The sequence below is a fragment of the Temnothorax longispinosus genome, chromosome 4 (assembly GCF_030848805.1).
Source record: "Temnothorax longispinosus isolate EJ_2023e chromosome 4, Tlon_JGU_v1, whole genome shotgun sequence".
NCBI classification, from domain to species: domain Eukaryota; kingdom Metazoa; phylum Arthropoda; class Insecta; order Hymenoptera; family Formicidae; genus Temnothorax; species Temnothorax longispinosus.
The window spans coordinates 359154-382511 of NC_092361.1; the positions used below are offsets into that span (position 1 = coordinate 359154).

A 23358-nucleotide genomic window follows, 5' to 3' on the forward strand; every position below is an offset into this window, starting at 1 on the left:
AACACGATGATGGAACAGTTACCGCGACACTCGCGAGATAGATTTTTTTTGTCCGTCCCGAAGTAACGCGCGAAAAGAAAAGGATTGAACCTCTGCGTAAGGGAGTGAAAAATTGATTGGATATTACCGTGCTGCCATCGTCCGAGGCTTGATCGATAATCCGCTCATTGTTACTTATTTAATAAAAGGCTCTTAATACATTTGCGAGTTGAGAAACGAGGCTCGTTTCGTAATAAATAGTGGTGGATAGCAGATTTACGACGCTATCGCGAATACTCCGGCGCTGCTGTGTGATTTCGTAAAAAAAGAGACGGAGAGTCGAAATGAAAGCAGCACGTTGCCGAGTCGAAATATAATCGAATCTAATCAAACGCATTCCGCTATTTTTTTTTTCGTTTTGAGTAATACATCAAACCGCGCCTGCGATGGAGGCCTTCCGAATTCCGAAACTTGTCACGATCGCTAAAAATTAATTTTGCATAGATTGCGATTGAGGAAAAGGAACGGCCGAGTCACGCAGAAATGTAATTTCTTTCCGCGGTGGATGAAATAGCTGCAATTCACCATTTAATTACGCATAATTGCAGAATTCATGTCGTAATCAATATACAACGTTGATAATTTCCTACAACAATGCTCTTACATCTGGCGAGCATAAGCGTAATTATAATTAATGCGTTTCATTACCGGTGCGTCAACATAATCGAAGTTCATTAAAGCAGGCGAATAATCACGAACGCACGAACAGAAACGAAATAAAACGCCTTGTAACTCGAATTACAAATCGCTTCGCGAGAGTTAATCGTCGATACTCGACGGGAACAATGATCTCGTTAAGCGCCGACAACAACGGCGGTTACGTCCGCCGGCTATTGATGTTACGATTAATAACAGGACGTATAAGTTCCTGATTAATTGCTCGAATAAAACGCACCGCGGTAGTCGCGGATATATGGGTATTAGGCGTTCCTGAGTTACGATATAATTATCGTCAGCCGGGAACCTAACCGCTTCGCTTCATTCGTCGGGAATTGCAGTGCAAAACGCGTCGACACACCGTGTAATCGTTAATTGGGAAAACAAAACGTGATGGTCTAAATTCAAAACAAAACTAGAATGTCGAGGTACACAATTTGTTTCGTGCGATGGCACTCACTTACTAAATTAATTATATAATAATAAGAGAAATAGGATCGTAACGATAAACAATCAATTTAGTAACAAATCCATGCGATCCAAGCCTAGGTCTTTTGGCAGCTTCATATTGGTTTCTGTATGCATATATACAATACTATATATATACATATAAATTTTCCAAACCACTAAATTAATTATATTATTAAGCGTGAGGAAATTAAGGATTAAAAAAAAGAACATAATTTGATTATTCAGCGTTTATTTTACTACATAATTATTACATTATTTTATTTAAGTAACTTAAACTAAGGACTATCTAATGAATACTTTCGCAATTTTCTTATCGCTACTGACAGTTAAAAAAAATATATATTAACTCATCAGTTAAATAATGTTACACTATCTGCGGTCAACAATATCATTAAAAAAGCTAGACGTTCTAGAATTAAAGAAGATGGATGATTCCACGGAGAAGAATAAATTCTGATGGTCACGTCCAAGACGTGATGAAATCTTAATTACTTCCGATATATCGTCAAAGTAGCATTATGTAAACCGCTGGGAGGATCCGAGGATCACTCAGCATTACCTGAAGTAGTAGACGACGTCTGGACAAGCGGAATAATCGTCGAAAATCGAGCGGCGGGTATCGTCTATCGACGCGCCGACGCGGACGGCTGTTTCGCCGTATCGAAACGGACGCGCTAAGTTTCTGACACGATAATGACGCGGAACCGGTTTTTTTTCCGGTTCACTTGCGAACCGGAGGCGAACGAGAAAAGAAGAGGGCACGGGGGCGAGAAGGCACAGAGGGATAATGAAGGACGACACGCGGCGCTTCACTTCTCTCCGCGCTCCCGACTGAACTGGTCGCGATTAAAGGGCGGCAATATTTTCGCGGCGACGCTCGTTAACATCAATAAACCACCGGTGTACCGTTAATGAACCAATAATTAGTCGGCGAGTAATGAAGTCTGCTGTCTGGGAGCAAATTAACTCGGCAGCTTGTGTGCTATCGCACCGCAGGGAGAAATCTCGCGAACTCCGGTAGCCGCGATCGTTTCGCGAGCGTATCGATGGTATTCTCTTGTGCGCGAGGTGCATTATGCTTATGAAGTATCCCTGTGCGTGACTCATTTCCCTAAAAGCCACCACCTCGGGCGCAGGTACGAGAGTCTCGCGACTATCGCCGTACGATCGATCGCGGTGCGTTTTCCGCTCGTCTGCTTTAAGTAAATATCATTTCTTGCGATTCGTTTTTCTACTTACTATATATTCTTATTTTATATCATAATAATTGTTATACTTATAATAATTTTATATGATTATAAATTATATTAGATGTATTATATTAGCTTCTAAAACGTAGAGGAAATAATGCTTATTACATGGTTTTAATTTTATTATCCATTGCTCCTCGTTATACAACATCAAAAAGTTTGTCATTAAGCATTAAGAATTTAATTGATTAATATTGAAAGAGTTTACATTCCATCGTTTCGCTGCCGTGTTCTTTTTGAGTGCGTGTTATACGCTTTCTCGAGGCACGATTTTTCTTTTTGTGCCTCTCTCTCTCCTCATAGACGTATCTGGTATGCCAAGAGGGCTTTTGGCGTATGAAAGAGCTCGTGTGCACGCCCAAGCGCATCTCTCTCGAGAAAGAGAGTCCAAGAGCCATGCCTATTCATACGTCCGCGCGTCATAATGCGTTGCCCGCGCGTGTGGGTGAGAACTCGCGTAGAAATATTTCGTTCGGCCGCTTCCTGCTCGTTTAATCAATGACATCTTTGAGCGTCAAGATGCGCGTCGAGCGTGTGGCGTATAGTGTGCGCGCGCGAAGAAACGTCGGCGTGACGTGCCCCGGCGCGAAAAACCACGCGGATCTCGAGATCCAGAGCGAGGACCTTCGAAAAAATGTGGCACGCCTTCGTTCTTTCGATTATTATTTATCGATTTCGAAACTCCGCAATGCTCTTGTGTTCCGTCCCTCGCGATCATTAGCCGCGATAAATTGCAGCGACTATACATTTCGGGGGATACGCAATTTTCGAATTATAAATCATTCGGAACATGATCCCGGTTAATTCAACCCGTTACTGCTGAAGTTTGTTACACCAAGTTCAACGTAAATCACAATGAGTTTCAATTTATGACATCCAGAGGCTTGTAGACACACGCTGTATTAAAAGTATCTTGTTACGTAACAAGTATTGACATACAATATCCGATCTCGACTCATAAATGATTAAGTATAATCCAATATTATCGCCCATCTTGCTAGTAAATTACGAAGTTAATTTGTTATTAATTAAATAGCATTAATAACTAATAATTTCGTATGTTATTACGTATATTAAACTGCTCGTTATTTAATCGCCGTATATCGCGCGCCAATCCGTAAAATTTATGGCATCCTCTTTATGGATAATGACGTTTTCTTGTTCCATTCATTTATACCTCTAGCTATCTGCAATAGAAGCTGTGTGGAAATCTTTCGCGAAAGAATTATTTTCTCCGTACGATGGTATATGTCGATGAGTAAAATGGTACAATCCTGATACATGACACACACACATTGGGGCGATATTGTTAAATTTATCTTATCACTTTAGGGACCTCGATAGCGTCCGTTACAGTTTTTATATCTTCACCAAGCAGACGCAATTAATCAGGCATCTAGCTGTAATTTTTTTTCCACGTTACGACTTTCACCAATATACATGGCGCAATTGCATTGCGGTACATCGCGCGTGCACGAACATCCGAAGGCATCTTTATTGCATGCTATATTCACACTACGCGTAATATCTCAGCGTGCGAACGACGCGTATAATCAATGACATCTTTACGAGGAGCGCGATAAGCCCGCGAATTCCATGAGTGGCGACACGAAAGGAGAAAGGGCAGAAGCAGGAAGGGAAATAACGAAGAGCTGTCGAGGAGAAAGATTGTAATCAGTGACGGATTGAAAGGGAAGGCTACAATCCAATCGCAGCTTGCAGTAAATTTATTAATATTTTAATAGATCGTTGTATGCTCCTGATATTCCAAAAATTTTGTCCAACATTTTAGCTTGGTGCGCGCATGATACAAAAATTAAATTTGTTTTACCGCGAGATTAAAGTTGCCATGTATCTCAAAAAGCGTGTCTCTTTTCAGAGACATTTTTATGAGCAAGTGGTGCAAACAAAAAACTCAAAATAAACATTTAATAAATAAGCATAATATTTTTTCACCATCAATTTGTCGTGATTGCTCCTAATATGACGATATTAATCTAAAGTTTCGGAAGATTTAATTAATTATTGGGTCCAACTTTTATGGTAAAAACTAGTTCCTTTATTTTGTCTATTAATACGGCATGAAACTGTTTCCCTGCAAAAGGTTCTTTCTTTTCACTTTGTATAAGTTTCGTATTATGATTACGGATTTTCTGGAGCTTTTGTTTTTACGGCCCCGTTCCCTGGTAAATCCGGTAGATCCGTCCCTGGCAGGCAGAGGCGCAAAGTCGAAGAGACAACAGGGAGTGTCCGCTGCTGCATGATAAATCCGCCGCGGCTTAATTCGCATCAGCTGTAACATCGTCCGGAATTCTTTCCCGCGACTGATGCGCTCGAGCGCTCTCGGGCTCCCCTTCGTCCGTCTTTCTTTCCTCCTCGTCCGGCCCCACGCCTCCTTCTCGCTGCGCTTCTTCTTACCGCTGCACTTCGCCTTTATGGGACTCGGCATCAACGGACCGCGATGATGTCACGGGGCGTGTCTCGCACCGTGAAACGTGCGCGGAATTCTTTTCGTCGGCCGAGTGCATTCGTAGATGCGAGAAACCGCGCGAGCGGCAGATGCGCCCTTGCGAAGAGCGCGCTCGTTACGTCTCGCTTTTCGAGTAATTAGCTGGATTAAATGGTGCGATAATTTGCACTTTAAACCGTTTATTATCGTTCTTGAGATTTTCGTGAGATATAAGGAATCTTACCTTAGTATTTTTTTTTTATTCAGAATGAAATGACTTTGAATTTACATTTTTATTACAACTAAAGTATGCCTTAACAAATATATATCTTTAGCAATTTGATAAATACGTAGAGATACTATAAATTATTGTAGATTTTGTTAAATTTATTGCTCGGAAATTGTATATTTTCAAACGTAGATAGATAAGCTTTCAGATCAGTTTCCTTCTTTATTTCTTCCTGCTAGGTGTGGTCTGTAAATATATTACTTGCTCTACATTCCCTACTAAATTATATTTCTAAATATATTTATAAATAGCAGAACTAGGCAGTGTGCAGACCGAGGAGAACTTATGTGTTCTTCACGAGATAACTTTGGCCACGGGAGATAATACAATACATAATCCACTGTGTGGGTCGATCCGATTGTAGCGTATGATGTGCATGTATTCTACCTAAGATGGGTCCACGACCACCGACGAAGTTTCATGATCGTGCTAATTAAATCCAATTAAGTCTGATTGGTGGAAGATTCTTGATTTCCATAAATGTCGTTGCAAAGAGACAAGAAAAAAGATAGAGAGAGAGAGTAAGAGCAAATTAAAAATGAGACGGAAGATAATGTACAGGTGGCCGAAAAGACACGGGAAGCGATCTGAGAAGAAAAATTGTGAATGATCCGATCGTGATGGAAATGTCAAGTCGCGGCGTCTCAAATTAACGCTTCCCCTGACAGAGAGTCGGGTGATTTTCTCTTTTTCTACCTATTTAGTCCGTTCGTATTCGTCGCTAACGAGGTCTGCCATTGCCAAATAAAGATTCCCGGTCTCTCCGGGCTTGCTGTCATAAACCGTTTCCCCCTGCCGAATCGAATTAAGCTGTCGAAACGGCGGCGCATCATCTTCCACCTGATTGACAGTTTCGTTAATCGCGGTATCCTTCTCGATGACATGTGAACGCGATAATTCGTCGAAATTAAGGAGTTCGCATTGCGGGCCTCTTTAATTGGAACGGTCATTTGGTGAATCCGCACGCACGTCGCGTTACGCGAAATGTTCCTTTTTTTTCCTCTCTCTCTCTCTTTTGATTCGCGCAAAATGTTGTTATTCCGCACTACGCGGAAGCGATGAAACGTTGGAGAGCTCGGACGCGAGCAAAAAATATATGGCGCATGAAAGGGGACGTGTATAAAGCGAAAAATATATGGGCACGTGAAAGGGGACGTTCCACCTTTCGGTGGAGAGGTTGCCCTCGGAGTCACGGATGCGCGACGGGTAAACAAGTATAATGTCGCGCGCTCCCAAAGGTAGATGCACCCGGTGCGCGACCGGTTAATTTGGCCAGCAGCCTCGATTAGCCGCGGGCGCAGTACCGAGCGAGTGGATTTATCCGCGTACAATCGCGAGACGATAATGAACTGGCCGAGAAGACTGTATTCGGCAACCGAGAGAGACATATGTGCTCGCCGTGATATATGAACGCGAAAAACACACGTGCGCTGTTAAAAAAAACAACCGAGAGGTCCAGCCAGTGAATTCCAGATGACGGATTCTGAGCGGAGATGGCGAAGAAATGACTTTCTCATAAAAAAAGAAGAAAAAAAAACGATGTCTTATTTGAACGAAGATGGAACTGATGTTACAGTGGATTATCTTCCGAAGCATTATTGTTTACAAAACTTAACGAATTGCTTGGGAGTTGCATTTGCGGGTTTACGGACGCAAAACCTCGCGGTTGGTTCACGCTTGGCTCGATGCGAGCGTAACGATTTAATTGTCGCTCCCTCGGCGAGTTGCGAAATCTCGTGATGCATAGGAGCACCACGCAAGAAACGGGGAACGAGCAAAAACGGTGTCTGGAGCGTTGTGGAGCGACACGCTCGATACTGCCGCGGCGCGGCGCGGACTAATCTACTAATTCAAAAATCGCCCTCTAAACACCCAATCTCCGGATAATGTCTACATCGGCAACTTCACCTAATCTCACGCGCGCGAGGGGCGCGCCGCGCGCTATTCGCGATAAAAAGAAACCGTGTATAATATGTAATGGGCCTATCTCCGTAATAACTCCGCAGTTACCTCGGTCACGGTAGATCTTGCCGATAATTTCAAAGACACAGCCGCATATATGCCCGGGACCGCCTATGTGTACATACCTATTCCCCGATCCCGCGAGGAGGAGCGAGAGATTCGAGGTGCCGCGCCGCGCGCCGTCGCGCTCGCGAACCCAACGCCACCTCGGGCAAAGAAAACGTTAACATTTAGAATAATCCTTTCGTAACGTCATACTTTGATGCATAAGCTTCGCCATTACGCGTTACAGAAACGACGTAATTAACGTCGCTGTCCGCCAAGAATTTATTACTCGACGATCTAATGGGGCGCGAGAGTGTGCAGGCACCGGAAAGAGATTAACGTCGTCGTTGATCTGATTCGTTGAAAGACACGTCCGACAAGGTGTGACAAAATAGAGAATGCAGAAAAATTTGCCAAGGGAACAAGAGTAATAAGAAGTGGAAATGTGGAAAAGCTAATGCGGTGGACGTTCGCTAATCGACTATAGTTGAAAATACATAACATGATCTTAGAAATCCAAAGAGTAATAATTCAAGAATTTTTGAAAGATGTATTAATTTTGTCTGATTCGTTAAATGATGCTATTTGCCTTTCTCCAAGCTTATATTTAATCATGGATCTCTTTACGATTAAAATATTATCATTTTTATGTTATTATCTAACATTTTCTGCCTCTTTCTTTTTTTTTTGCTGTACTATTACTGCCTTCGCCAGAAAATTCCACAAAAGCATCGATTTGAAACTATTTACGTAGACGTTGCGTTACGATGTGGCGTCGCCGACGACGCGGCATCGATCGCGGACCATTTTTATCCCGAAACATTTGTAGTAATTAAATTAATTCTGCCGGGACTCGCCTGGGTCGGGGATTGCTCAACGAATGATTGATGAACGTTACACTCATTACGGGCCGCTACTGTGAGAACATACGTAATACATAGGTACGAATATGCCCGTCTATATTACGCTCATGTACGTATTTAGACGTAAACGTACATGCCCGCGCGTAAACGTATGCGATATATAAAACATATATGTACGTCTCTCTCGCGGTGCGCAGACTGGGATCATTAGGAACAGTTTACCCGGTCTTTCATTAGTCATCGACGATTTAATGCGTCGTTTGATTTCATCCATCGAGGGACTGCAGCCGATCGCGATATTTGTTTCGTCCTTTTTCGCGCGCATCGGGCGTATCTCGCGCGTATCTCCCGGCCTCGACGGGATCCGGCTCTGCCCTTCCGCGCGACGCGACGCGACGGCCAGGCGCGCATTCCCTCTCGTTAAAGTTTATTAGTTTATAATTATTTATTGCCCGACGGATGTCGCGGTTTACGACGGATTATTGCCGCGTGCGTATATTAGATTTAATTAGAATCGCCGTGTGTCGTAAAGGCGACCAGGCCGCCGCGCCGTCGCGCCGCTTCGTGCGTCTCCAACCTGCGTGACACGCATATAACCGCGTCCTCGTGGCTTTTACTGCCCGCCCGAAAAATACGCTGTCCTGCTGTAGTTACCGACGTCGCTGCTCATCTCGCGGCTCATGAATAACAAGCGCACGTATTGCGGTTTCCAGAAACCAGAACTCCGCGATGGGACGGGGACCGTGTTTTGCGTGCCGAGTGCCTGCGCCTTCGGAATCGACGGAATCGCGATTTCGGCGTGTCACAAGAAGCGACCGGCGCGGCGTGTTTCGTATTTACTGTCGGGCGTACTTTATTTCGTCATTTGCAACGCGATATATTTTGTTAAACGCTTGCCATCGCCATTTCGAAATATTAAACTATTTAATTGTGCAACTGAGGAGACCACGCTCAGTCAGAAACATTGAAATGTTTTCACACCAGTTTGATTTTTTAACAAATTACAAACTATGCGATACGAAAAACATATGTGTACGCAGCTAAATTTTGAATTAAAAATATGTTAAATCAAAATGTTTTTAATTTTTTTTAAATTATAGTTGTACATTATTCTCATATAATATTTTATTATTCCATAATTTAGATGTCCATGAAAATATAGAAAATGAAAAATGATGAATTATGATAACGAGAAAAGGCGGGACTTTTATTTATATTCTAGTTTTACAATACGTTTTTGCGAGGACGAATTGTAAAGCCTTTTATTCTCTAATATTTTCTTATTGGTCGCACAGTTTTACAGTGATTTGAATAGCTCTGCTAAATGCGCCGGTAAACTCCGTTATAAATTATTGCGGGTAGCGCAACGGAGAGTCGTTTTGTGCGCGCGCGCGCGGATGTGTTACGTGTAATTTGTTAATCGCGCCGTGGTGTTACAGTTACACTCACCGCCAGTGTAACCACCGGCCGGTCGAAGTTGCGCTATTAGCGTCGTATCGTGTTTCACGACACGAACCATTTGTTTGATCCTATGACGGGTATACGGCGCGGACAGAAGAGAGGCCGAGCTTTTCATTGTCGATGTGTGCACGAGCATTCCCACGTTTCATCGAGAGGTTGTTGTCGGGGAAACAATCGCGCGCGAAACCGGTCGCCGTGTGCTGTAAATCCGATCTTCTGCACGATTGTTTCGGAAATCCGATATCGAACGCGGAACGCAGCGATCGATCACGGCCGCTACAAAACGATCCTCTTTTGATGCAATTAGGCGTCGTGTCGTATCGCGTTGCGGTACGAATATTTAGTTAGCGTTAGTGACAGACGTAGGGGAATGCATTGTGTGTAATAACTGCGTTATTTTTCGCGACAGAGAAGCGGAACAAATATTATGTTTCATGCTAACAGTTTTATACAATCATTGCAATTCACCATTATTTTCTTTTTCTTTTCTCTTTTCTTGATACTTTATCCTCATTATTTTTGTCTCTTTCTTCCTTCATTTATATTTTAATAAGACTTCGAGAGATTAATTTGTACGACTGTTCTTGATTTTTTTTATTAATTTATTTTATATAAATGTAATAAATATGCATATTAATGCACACTGAATCTTTAATAAATTCTAAATACAAATTAACATAATTTGTATTGGTAACACTTTCTCTCACGACGCTGCATAGCACATCCGCTCTATACTTAGATATTAATGGTCGAAAGTACCGTTTTTGTCAATCGTCTCGTTTTCGATACCAATGACGTTCGCATCCAATTTGATCGCAATCTATGAGAATTGGTTCCTTCGCGTGATTGACTATTAATTCCGTCGGTCATTAGACGATCGGAGGTGTGTCACAGGAAAATTAGATAGCGCGGGGTATACAAGCGACCGACAGGCTTAGGCCGAGTCGAATCTCTCGTGGGAACTGGTCGTGATTAGTCCACGTCACTACCGACGCTAGTTATGCTAATTGCGCTTAAGCACTTTGGCCTGCTATCAGCATCGGCTATTGAAACCGCGGCTGAGTAAGTCACGTACACAGGCTAAGACCCTTTGTCCGTTTGTTCTATATCGAAATATCGCGGCTTTCGAAAAATTATTATTTACGGGGCATCGGGGCATTAACTCGACAATCTCGGGTATGACAATCGGCGATGTTGCGTGGGTGACGAAATTATACTTGCCGCATCTAAGTCTCGTCAAATCGAGTCCCCCACAGCCGCAGCGGTAACATCCGCAAAATTACCACGTTATGTAAACGGCGTATTATACTAATATTCATTTACGTCAGCGCAACAACGGCCTCGAAATACATGTGAATTAACTCGGAACGGTGTAATGTGAAGTCTCGAGATTGCTTCGCACCTTTTCTCCAATATCTGGAAGGAAGAGGAGGGACACCTACGCGAACGAGTCGTGGTAGAGATCCTTTAAGATCTCCGTTGACCTTATGCAATCGCGATGAACTACACACCTTTATATTAAATATTATAACAATTTTGCTAGGAATTGAGGAGAACTCCTACGATTTTACATTCGAAAATTATCAGAAAATGCCTTACAGAATAATGCAAAGCATTATTCTATAGTTTTACGAATCAAATATTTATGTTATGTTATCATGATTTATAAAATTTATTATATATTATATATTTCTTTATATTGAATTTAATTGAGACAAATAATTTAAATGATATACCACATTTTTATTTCAATTAAATATTTATTAACACTGAAACTACCGAATATTAACGTATACATATTTCTATCGAAGGGTTCAAGATAAAAAAAGAGAAAAAGAAAACAAATTTATAAAATTGATTATTTGTATATTTCAATAAAAGTCAGAGGAAATTTCAGAAATTGTGATGTTTTAACCTTCCTATACCCGCGCATTGGTCTGTCAGACCGACGATATACGTTTGCCTTGTTTTTTTTTAAATGAAAAACAAGGCAAATGTATATCGTCGGTCTGACAGACCAATGCGCGGGTATAGGAAAGTTAAAAATAAATAATAATTATTTTAAAAAATGTCAAACAGGTCATTTTGATCTCCTGTTCTAGTGTTAATTTAATAGTGCTTCTTTTACATTTCGAGATCAACAAATTCCTCTTTGCGGCTTTCAAACATTCTTGTACAGCCTGAAAGGCACCTGATAGATCTCAAGTACTACGCCCAATGGGTAGGAACGCTTCTGTTAATGGTATATAGTTGCCAAGCCACTGACGAGCACGTTCCCTTCTGTTGCAGGCGGCGGGACCGCCGGTGCAGCTGGAACCAGTGGACTTGTCCGTGAAAACTCCCGTGGTGTTGCAGGTGCCACGGTACAGTCCGGCGGCGATAATTAACGCCGTCGCAAGAAGAGTACCGTCGCCCTCGACGACGCCCACGCCGCCGCCGCCGCCGCTCTGCGTATCTACCGGTGAGTAGACTAAATTTATGTGCGGCCGCCTAACGTGCACGGCTGGAATTTAAATCGAATCTTGCGACAGTAAACACGATCGCGGCACCAGGCCCCGGGGGCACAGCTCGAAAGAATGCATTTGCACTTGTTCACGGACTTGCGTTTGCACGGGCGCCTTCAAACAGCGCTCTTGTTCACGGACTTGCGTCCCGATTGCCATTTCCGCGATATGCGTGTAGGATGCGTCAGAGATCGTAGGCGATGAATTCCTGTTCCTCGATAAGCTTATAAGAGTCGGTTTCACGGTTTATTGCTGGTTTCATGAAAATTCCGTGTGCCCGTAACAGGATAGAAATATCTCAAGTTTTGATTATTCAAGTAGTTTCCTGCTCTCCCGATTTGAATTCACTCGTGACTTAACGTCCGATATCTTCTGATTAACGTTCGCTCGATTAATAACTAAGTGCGAAGGCGTACATTTACTCGGCACTTCGAGAGAGACGCGTTTAAAATTCCACGGACCATCGCGCGAGACAGCGGAATTCTATATTATGAACTGCACGCAAACGAAACTACCCGTCCAGCTTGTCGCGCTTCGCCCGACTATGTGTGTCTTACGCACACGCACGTTGTCTGGCTTAAGCCGTGTTTATACGATTCACTTTCAACGCTCACTCAGCACGAATACAAAACGAGTTTTTCTTTATCATTAGAAACTAGGCCATGCAGTTCGATCCACTGCAATTTCATGGAGCCCATAAATTTCTTACCATATATATTTTTCCGTTTAATTTTTATTATTCATTTTCAATGTAATGCAGTACAATTTAGTGCATATCAATATTTTTCGAGAGATCCAAACTGATTAGATCTGGATGAGCGTTTCCTCGCTTTTTACCTCGAAGCCAGAGAGCATCGAAGCCAGAAACGAACCGTATAATTTCGCCTTTACGTGGCCGCGTACAGGTGCGGCGCACCAGCACACAGGTGCATGTGCAGCACGCGCGATTCGCGGAGCGGCCTCGCCGCTCGCTTATGGATAAACCATAGAGAGATCCCCGGCGATTGCGCTGCTTTATGGGTTAATTATGTGGAATTTTTTTCCGCATACCGCATAGCGCGGACGAGCCCACCGTCGATCGACCATTCTATGGAAAATCCACGCGCGCAATAGGCAGCCTCGTATACCACGTATCGGCATGCGTATACGTTTAAGGAGCGACCTATAGGTAATTCCTCGTTCTTACCACTTGCGCGAGGTAGCAGTCGCGAATACCAGCGAATAAATTACGAATTTGTCCCGAGCGTTAGAACGTTCTGCACAATCGCTTGCGGTGTAGGTGCTTGTTTTGTTTTCCTTCGACGTTGGATTATGCTTCACAGACTTGAAACACCATTGCGCGTCATTAAATATTGATATACGTATAATGAGAGTTAAATGTATTTGTGTTACGAAATTTCTCTTGGATAAAAATTCGGATTTAAAATTTGGCGTTGTGAATATTTTTATATTTTATATATTATATGATACATTTACGATTTATTGTCGATTTTGTAAAATATACTAGTATTTGTTATACATCGATTACTTTTTATTTCTTGTATAGGATACAGAAATTGCCATATGTATGGAAATATCGTACTTTCACTTATAAGCATTAAAGTTTAGACAAAAAAATTATGTTATTCACAAAGTTAGAATATATTGACAATTTTATGAGAAGCTGAGATGCGAAATAAGAATTAAAGAGAATTTTGACGAGTGAAGTCAAAAGCAGATGTAATAAGTTATTCATTTTTTAGCTAAATTGTTATATTAAGTACTAGAAATTTTTTTTCGTTAAATTATCTTCAATTTTAATCTCAATAAAGTATCTGTAGAAAGAAAAAAAATGTGACACGTGTATGGGATGTTCTACACGGGAAGTGAAAAGAAGACGTCGACCGTGAACCTTTTCGAGGAATTACCCTGATTCGCGCTCCAGCGTAATTACGCGATACGAAATAATAATCCAAGGTGCGTAGACAGATGTTCGATTCGCCTTGAGATCTCAAGGTCGATGCGTTCACCGGCGATTCCCCAATTAAAAAGCAACGTGGAGCGGTATGTAGTCTTGTTGGCGGCTGCCAACGGACGGAGCTGCAGTGCGAGTGAAGGCAAAAAGAAAAAAAGAGAGAAGTCCGCTGAAATAGTCTTAAAACGCTGTAATCGCCTCGATAAAGAGGCGAACCGCGAACAAAAAAAAACTCACTTCGGCGCTCACGCTTTAGCTCGCGAGCAATGGCCAAGCGCGCTTAATAGTTCAAACCGCGAGATCGTTCACGCAGGTAACGTGCGCGCCACGCCTCTTTTTTATCGCGTACCTATAAAAGAAACAAAGAGGAAAGAAGCGATCGACGGACGCTGGCGAAAACGACGCGGCGAACGGGAAAGAAACGCGGCGCCTAGACGCGCGACCGGCTAGAGTGTTCGTAACTCCTCAACGTTCACTTCCATTTCTGGATTAATGATCACGCACACCTGCGCAAAGTAGAATCCGAATACGATTGGGGTCGCAACCCGTAGTCTTCGCCTGCGGGCCTCGCGTCGCCGTGGTCGTGATCGCGTGGTTTAACCGGCGTGTGTAGCTCGGTAGGAGATATTTTTATCGCGCGTTTACGCATCTGGCCTCCTCGCGCGTATCGCTTCGTCCCGCGTCCGCGTCGTGACCGATACCTCGCGCGAGCGGCGAAAATCTCTCTCCGCGCGCTCGCGCGCGCGCGCGCGAAATCGCCTTTCCGGATTCCGTGATTTACGCCGTTGGAAAGCCGGTCGACCGCGCGTTAATCCTTTCGCACCTAATGGGTGTTACGCGGTCCGTAAGGAAAATAAACTGACAAACGTTTTGTAAAGCGTTCACGCGCGTATATACGCTCGCGCGGATTACGTAAATTCGATTGCGGCTTATTAAAAAAAGTAACCGGCGTGAAAGCATTCGTATACGCGGGATATATCTCGGAGGCTCGATACTCTCTCGAACATTAATAACAGACGCGGGGAACGGGATTGTACAGGAGTTCGGCACTCCTAAGCGAATATAACACGCGAATCTGTGAAATGATTTCTCGATCGAGTCACACTTTCTTTTAGAATCGTGGCTTATCGATATACTTTATTATAAATTCCACGTGTCGCAAAAAATTCAATTATACATTTTTTATCTGAAACAATCGGATATAAGTAAAAGAGATTTCATAACGCCTCAGGTCGTTATTTGCGGGGAATCCGACGTCACGTCGGGTTAAAGACCTTCATCGCTGGGCCGGAACCTACTTTACGTCGCCATGCGTAAAAACGGAGGCCTCGCTCTCGTTGCGATGTATCCGCGGCACGTGACATTCCCCGCCGAGATAGAGGAGGCGATTCTTGATGTCGTTGGCGAGGCACATGCCGATATGCGGCTGAGAGTGGTCAATGGTCGGGCAGGTCGGGATATGATACATCCATTCGGATGGTCCCGGGCATCGACGTTCTATTGTTTTCCAGTAAACTCCGCGTCGGTGATCTCCCGCGGCGTTGTAACGCAGAACGGATGTTGGAGATCGCCGGTAACCGTCCGGTCGGTTGCCCGGCCCTTTCCTCGACTTCCAAGCGGCTGGCTCGCGTCCGCGGTCATAACTCGCCGCCCGGTCGTGGCTATCGGAAAATTCCGATCGTGCGTGAACGCCATATACGCACCGCGAACATGAGTCCCGGCCGCATGTACTACCGCCGCCAAATCCGATCGGTGTTCGACAGCGTATTTCGCGAGTCCGAACAAAGTCGGACAGCTGGCAGAATTGATCGACGTGATTACGGATATTTTGCCGTGCAAATAAAATTATTGGCCTCTGTCAGAATCAGAAATATTGGCGTATTTATCAATGCTAATTAATACGCTTGTGCTGTCTGTCATCTAATTATCACTTTTATCGAGTCTTTTATAATTTATCAAAAATTACTGTGCTTAATTAATTTCAAGTTATGTAATTCGCAACGTGTTAATTTATTATTGTTCTATTTCGCCATACACATTGCGATTCTTTGTTGTCTCAATTTTTACGAGCGCTAAGGTTTGATAAATTAAGGTGTTTATGCTTACAAGTTCGTTAAGCAAAGAATGCCCGCGGTTATACAGTTACGCCAGCCGATGAGAGAGTCGAGTTTTACAACGTTTTAATTGTGTTAACACAAAACTGTCATGCGCCGTCGACGTCGGAGGTCTTCATTTGTCCGCGTCGGTGAATAATTAGACAATCTGTGGGCGAACGAGCCTGGAATTAAGCGCCGTATACAATGTCGTGCGACGACGGTCCCCGCGCACGAATTAACAGGTGGGCGTTAATTCCAGTCGTTAAAAAGCGCGTGGATCTCGCTTTCCGGAGAAAGTCGTCGCCGCGGAGAGCGAGCTTTTCGTGCAATTCACATCCGGGTGGAGCAACGGCAATTGCAACGCGCGCGCACCAGCCATCACCGTTTCTTTCCCGGTTTTAAACGGAGGAGAGATGACGGATAGCGGGGCCCGTCCCGTTGGGAGTCGGTTTAAGCCGACGCTCCCAGAGTTTGATTGTCTTTGATTAATTACTCATGCTGTTTCTTGGCCGGCGGAAGCCGACGGGTAGCAATCTAGATAATACGTAACTGTATTAACGGTCCGACGTAATCTTTTTGTTTCTTAAAGCGAGAAATGTTCGGAGACGGTGGTAAGGGGGGGGGACGCGATCGAATGAGAGAGACCATTCGATCGGTGTGTCATCCTGTTGCCCCAGAATGGTCCTGTTTTTATGCTCGATCTGCCGTGCAATCGAACATCATTAAGTATAATGTCATCCTTGTGATTTATTATGCATTCGTGTTTTACACGTAGGCACTTAAGAATTATTTTAATCCAGTTTTGTAATATTGATTTAAATTAACGAGACATTTCCATTACATAATAATTTTTTTATAACTCTTGATTGATAAAATCAATAATTTAAATAATAGATACGTGTAATAAAAAAAATGCGCGCGAATCAATTTGTGATGAATACTCCAAGTAGAATTTTTTTATGACATGCGGATGTGAAACGCGTAATTTTATTCGAGACTATACGATGTGACTATCCGCTTCTGATTACGATCTGGTTGATATTTGCCGAGGGTGTACTTCTGCGATAAACACTGTAATTAACGACACTCTGAGGTTAAGCGTTATTCGATTACGCGGATTAACTGTCTATTGAATAACGGCATCGTTAGACGCCCACGTGCGAACGACACCCGCTTATTTGGATAATAATGATGCAGCCTTTCGCGACCGATTGGAAGATAAACGAGAAGACGTATTACGGGCAAACAAATCGCACGCATGCCACAGCTCGTGGAGCGACAAACAGGTCGCATACACACACACACACACACACACCGACGTTATCGTAATAAATTATTCTTATCAGAAACCGGGTGCAAGTTAGAGGCGTGTTTCGCTGTCCGAGATAAATCCTAGTTGAATGATAAAACGATCGAGCCGCTATTACAGGGAATAGGAACAGCCGTATCATGTCGCTGGACATCATGGGTAATTCATGTTGACGTGCGAATGTTATGGTCCAGTGTGTCGCATTATTTAAAACCGATCGAAACGTTTCACAGAAATTGTAACAAGTTAATAACGATATCGATAACGCATTAATCACACGAATAAAAATGTAGCAATAAGCTTTAAAGAGAAAGGGAGATAACTTTTTTCTTTTTACACGCTTGAAAATTAGAATGATTTACGTAACGACGTACATATATCTATATATTATTTCTTTTTATATCACAAATTATATAGAAATTAGCGGTAGCGCATTGCGGATGTAGAGATTATTATTTTAGCCTCGGTAATCACCTGCGATACGAGACAGGTGCGCGGCTTAGCAATCGACGACGATCGAGATAAATCCCCCCCGTTGAATGATAAAACGATGATCGAGAATGGTAGTCGGACTGGTAGTAAGACCAGTAGCGATAGGCGGTGGTCATATCGCGCTCGGAGCATTGGGCGATAGGATCTTAGATGTTCTCGCTCTTGTGTGCGCGCGTTCCATATGAATACTTGCACGCGCAGACACTACGAACCGGCGGTGCATACATTGCACGCGTAAACATGTGCGTATACGCATGTTTCTGCGCGAAGAAATATACTTTTCGTTAACTCTGTCCATATAAAACGTGCGTAAAATGTATAAAATGTCCGTGAAATATGCTGTGCCATAGAGTCATTATTTTACTATGGTCAACATTTATTATTTTTATTAAACACACATTTTTATTAAGCTGTAAAATTAGATACGCAGAAAGAGCAATTAATTGAATCGTCTGTTTTCTTTATGATTAATATGAAATTTAAAAATAAGATTTAGGATGAGATAAATCAATTTATATACATATATATATATATATATATATATATATATATATATATATATATATTGAATTTTGTTAGTAACTTGGAGAGAAATCAAATATTATTATCCAAACTGATATTATTCATTAGAAAACAAAATGGCAACTTTTTTTTTTATATACATTATCCATTTTTCAGCGAGGAGGCGTATATAAACTATTTTAGTAACATCTGTCGGTTTGTCACAATCTAAAAATAACAATTACGTGCTCCGTTCGTTTTCGCTTTATCGCCGACGGCAGAAGCGTAGCAGTAATTAAACCAATTACGCGCGTCGCCGACCTCTCATTAGTTGGTCTATTTCAATTAATATTCGTTACGGATCGAACAATGCCATCACCCAGGTTGTCAGCTCCGCCTATAATGTGTAATCGATCGATCTTCCGGAGAAAGAGGGATGAGGTCAGCCCCGGTGAGGACGAGAAGGTTCGAATGAGGCGCGGTGAAATGGACTGATCGAACGATGGCAGAGCAGATTCTCGCGGTTCGACTCGGAGAACCGGCGCGCGGCGCGAGGGAAATCTTTAAACTCGTTTACGCTTTTATGTAACGCCGGCATTACGTTGCGCCATCTTTTCGTCCTCGTCACGGTGTAAACTGTAAACCGTCGCTCGATGCCGTTGCTTCTTCGTGTCCCAACTGCTCCTCCTCTTGATTCTTTACAAATTCTTATGCCCGACAAGTTGTGTAAGGCAGATATAGAGGCACATCTGATTGGAGGAAGAATAGTCTCAATGTTTGAACTCGTTGAACACAATTTTGTACGAAATGAATTATAACAGTTTGAGCTTATATCAATCACGCGACATCGTAAATTATTTTTCCTTAGAAAAGTTTGTTATTTTTCTACTAATGAACTATAAATTAATAATCGTATAAGCCATAAACATTTTACAACGCCAAATATAAATTTATTATCTCTAAAATCGTAGGCTGGAAGATGAGTAAGAGAAAACACACGTTTAACATTTCTTGCCGGATAAGAATCTCCGAGTTTAGTTCCAGATTCCCAAGAAGCTTACTGTTTATCATACAAAAAATTTAAAATTAAACACGATAAATGTTTGGCGAGAATTTTTTGAGTCATCGAATAGCAGATCCCTCGAATAGAGACGTCGTTAATAAAAAATCACAAATTTACCGATCGGTTGACGTCGAAGACTTTGACTCAGAAAGTAAATATGCAAGCGACCGAGAATGTGCTCTTATCGTGAATACGTAATGACATCACTGTCTGAATATTCCGATACCACGAAAGGTATAGCTCAATATCGACTCTGCGCCTCAGGAACCGCCCGCTGTTTTCGTTGCGTTGTGATTATCTTGGAAGGCGCGGATGAGAGTTTTTATTTTTTTTTCTCTTTGAAGAAATATACAGCTCGTACGTTTTTAACTTTTAACGCGCGTAGAAGAACTAATAACTCTATCTGTGACGTGTACGCATCCTTTTTTTTGCCGTAGCATTAATTCGCCGAGAACCTCGCGCCGCGCCGGATAAAACACTATTCACTGCGGCGGCATACTTTCGAAAAAAATTATGGATGATCGGACGGTCGAATTTCGGTTAAATTGGACCGTCGGATAGAGAGCTTAATGCCGCTGATGGGATAATGTGGCCCGCGAAGTGTCAGTATCCTTGACGTGCCCCCGGATCTAGAAAGTCTCATCATGGTTGATTAGCAAAATTGAAACGTGCTCATTGCCGTTACGCATCGTCCACATGTCCGACCTGAAAGCAAGAAATAAACGATAAATTGATATAAATCGGCAATGCGAAATTTCTCTCCAAAAATTTACCACGTTCGGCTTTTTTCTCTAAACGATTTAAACATTCAGTTATTCGCGCTTTCATAATTAAGACTTACCTAGATATTTGCCAAGGTAAAAACTGGGACTACTTGTTTAAAAATAGCAGTCTCTTATCTAGTCTAGACTAGTAACATTTCTTTGTTTTCTATCGATTTAGCGTTGCAAATGCAAGTGCCATTTTAATGTCTGATTACTCCGAATTAGTCATACTACTTTTTTCTTTTTTTGTTTCAGTATATTATAACGTTTAACGTGTCATTTGTCTAGAGAAGAGTTTCTTTTTTTGCAGCTCGCGAAAATATTGTTTAACTATTTTAGTAACAAGACGTTTTGCATATTTTTCTTGTGCAATCACTGCGTAAACGTTTCTAAGTTTCAAATTGATCTATGATCGATCGAGGAGATCGCGTGTCGCGATCATCCTTCTTGACGCGGAACGATTCATCGTTTCTTTTTTTCCTCGCTGCTGCGTACAATGACGCGGCACGGCGGCGGTTGCCTTGACATTATGTCTCCTAGCATCTCGATCGACACGACCGGCTCCTATCTCGCTCTGTTAGAGGAGCGATAGTCAGCTGACATTTCATGGATCGGAGCCAATCGCCTCGCATCGTTGAACCTTCCAGATTGAATCAGGTGTATGTTGTATTATTGCGCCGTTATTATCTCCGCGGAGTACCGACCGTGTCCTCCTCGCGATAGGAATCTCGCGATTTTCATAATTTCGCGAAATCAGCTGTGAGAGGACAAAGGATCGTCGAGCGTCAAGCGCTCTCGCGCAGATTAGCAACGCGATAAACAACTCAGAGCAACGTAACTATAAATGCTGGTCGATATCTACGTCTCTCATCGACTCCGAGAAAAATCGTAACTAATCGAGGCCAGGCTGCAATAAATATTCACCGTATTCCGTAGCTGTGCATTTATATAATTAACACGGCCATTAAGCACATAATTCCGCGCGGTCCGGACGCGAAAAATCATAATGGACTTCTTAGGCCTTCTGCGCGTAATAAATTTTTGTTTTTGTACGCGTCAGCGATCGCATAATTAACGTTGTAATTAGCCGTGGAACGTCACGCGTTGGGAAACATAACGAATCGAACTTATGTTAGTGATAAATTTCGATCGCGGCGGTCACTTGCGTCATCGCATTATTAAACGTCGTATAATCGCTCCGTGTCGACGTTTAGTTGTTCCGAAGTGTTCTTCCACGCGCGAAAAAAGAAGCGCGAACCGTGCGAACTTTTTTTGATAAATTTCTGTTCCGCAAAGTTCCGCGATTGCGCAACCCGGCGGAATTAACCGTAATTGAATTCTTGATCTCCGCGTCGTTAAGGAATATTCATTGTGAATACGCACATAATAGATCGCTCTGCTCGCCCGAAGTAACCGAGCGCCGCGATACGTCGGTCAGCGTGTAATTACGTAATCGGGACTATATAATCAATTCATAATCCCGTTCCTTTGAAAAATCGCGAAACTTCCCAGTCGAAAGGCGCCTACTATAAATTATGAATTTCGCAATTCTACGACTTTATACGTCAACGGAGGAGTCAGCTCGCCCCATTAATCATAGCAGCACGGCAACGAGATATTATGGAATTAGTTAGGTAAAAGGAGGCCATATCGGGATTTGTCTGTACGATGTGTATGTATATTATTGTAATTCTTTTTTTCGGTACGTTAAAATTTACTTTAATCCATTTTTGGCAAAAAGTTTCATAACATTTGTGGATAAAATAAGAAACAATTTTAAATTCAGTTTTATTATTTATTAAGATTGTAGCAGGTACATTATCTCATGTACATAGTTGAAAATATAAAATATAGGAATACAGTCGTTTAGACTATATTTTCCAATATTAGTGCAATGCGCGAATGTAAAATTGCCGAACGATTGGCGCATCATCGCTCGAGTTCTCCGGTGTATTAATTAAACGTACGCGAATTCACGCCAGATCTGGTTTTGACCCGGTTCCCTCTCGATTCTTTCCCGGTGCCCGCCGCCCGGCGGATGATCGATACTCGCCGTCACGCACGCACGTTAGCGGCAATTAAGCGCGTATACTAATCGGCCGCGTTAAGGTATGTACGCCTCGTCTAAGTGGGGTGCTCTCCTCCGACATGGCGGGGGCGTGAGAAGTGCCTTCGCCCTGTGACCCCTGCGGCCTCCGGGGTACCCTGGTACTACTACTCCGTAGAGGTACTCACCGTGGCCGCATCATGCGCTCGCCACGATAGAACGAGTGCCGCGCGGTGCGACGCGGACGGTGAGACGGGCGGCGAGGGGAACTCCTCGGACTTGGCTCTATAGCCCGAGCGAGAGCGGCCTTCCCATCCGTCGAGATGTATACTGTATACGGGGCCCGTTCGAATTTTGACACGTTCGACGTTTCGCTCGATCTTCGACCCCTCGCTCTCAAATCCACCGTAGTCCGATAGCTCGGCTTGTGGGAACGCGCGGCCTTCCCTTCTTTATTCGCGCTTTCTCTCTCTCTCTCTCTCTCTCTCTGTCTCACCTATCGCACGCGTGTCGGGACTTCGATGACGAAGGTGTCTCGAAGTCACGAGATGCGAAGTTGATCGAGGTAATTGTGATATCCGAGCAAACACCGCAATAATTCTCGATGATAGAAACTCATGGTTACTTAAGGTAGTTATGTATGACTCTGAATAATTTTGCATCTCTGTTTCCGCGTTTATCGTTGATAAATATTTCTCACCTTCGCAATTACTTGGAGTCTAGTATTAGGGTCGAGTACCTTCAATATATATTTAGGCGTTCAATTTACGTAATTCTCACATGGCGTTGATACGATGTCGACCAATAATAAAAACGATAAAACGTAAAAGTGGACATCGCGATTTAGACCATATTTAAGAACGACCAAGTCGACTCTTCTCGCGCCTCGTGACATTTATCTTCGACCGCGAAATACCGGTGATATCAGCGAGAAGCGATTTCGGAGCAGCGGGATCTATACGACCGACCCGTCCCAGTAACTTGTGATCCATTCCGCGTGTTTCACAGTCAATTAACCTCCGAGTCCTTCCCTCGAACCACGAAACCCGCGGATACCGGACGTATGCCGACTCTCCGTCTCTTCTCCCGGTGCTTACCCTCCTCCCACACCCTCCTTTCTCTCCTCTTCGACGGTTGCTCCG

General features: G+C 43.1%; 1 protein-coding gene across 1 annotated transcript in view; it reads left to right on the top strand.

Annotated features, from left to right (window-relative positions):
* Nucleotides 1-23358, top strand: part of LOC139812375 (uncharacterized) — a 319731-nt gene that overhangs the window by 133769 nt on the left and 162604 nt on the right. Inside the window, exon 4 of the mRNA XM_071777146.1 lies at nt 11776-11947. Within this exon, the coding sequence (XP_071633247.1) occupies nt 11776-11947 (172 nt within the window). The remainder of the gene's footprint in view (nt 1-11775; nt 11948-23358) is intronic.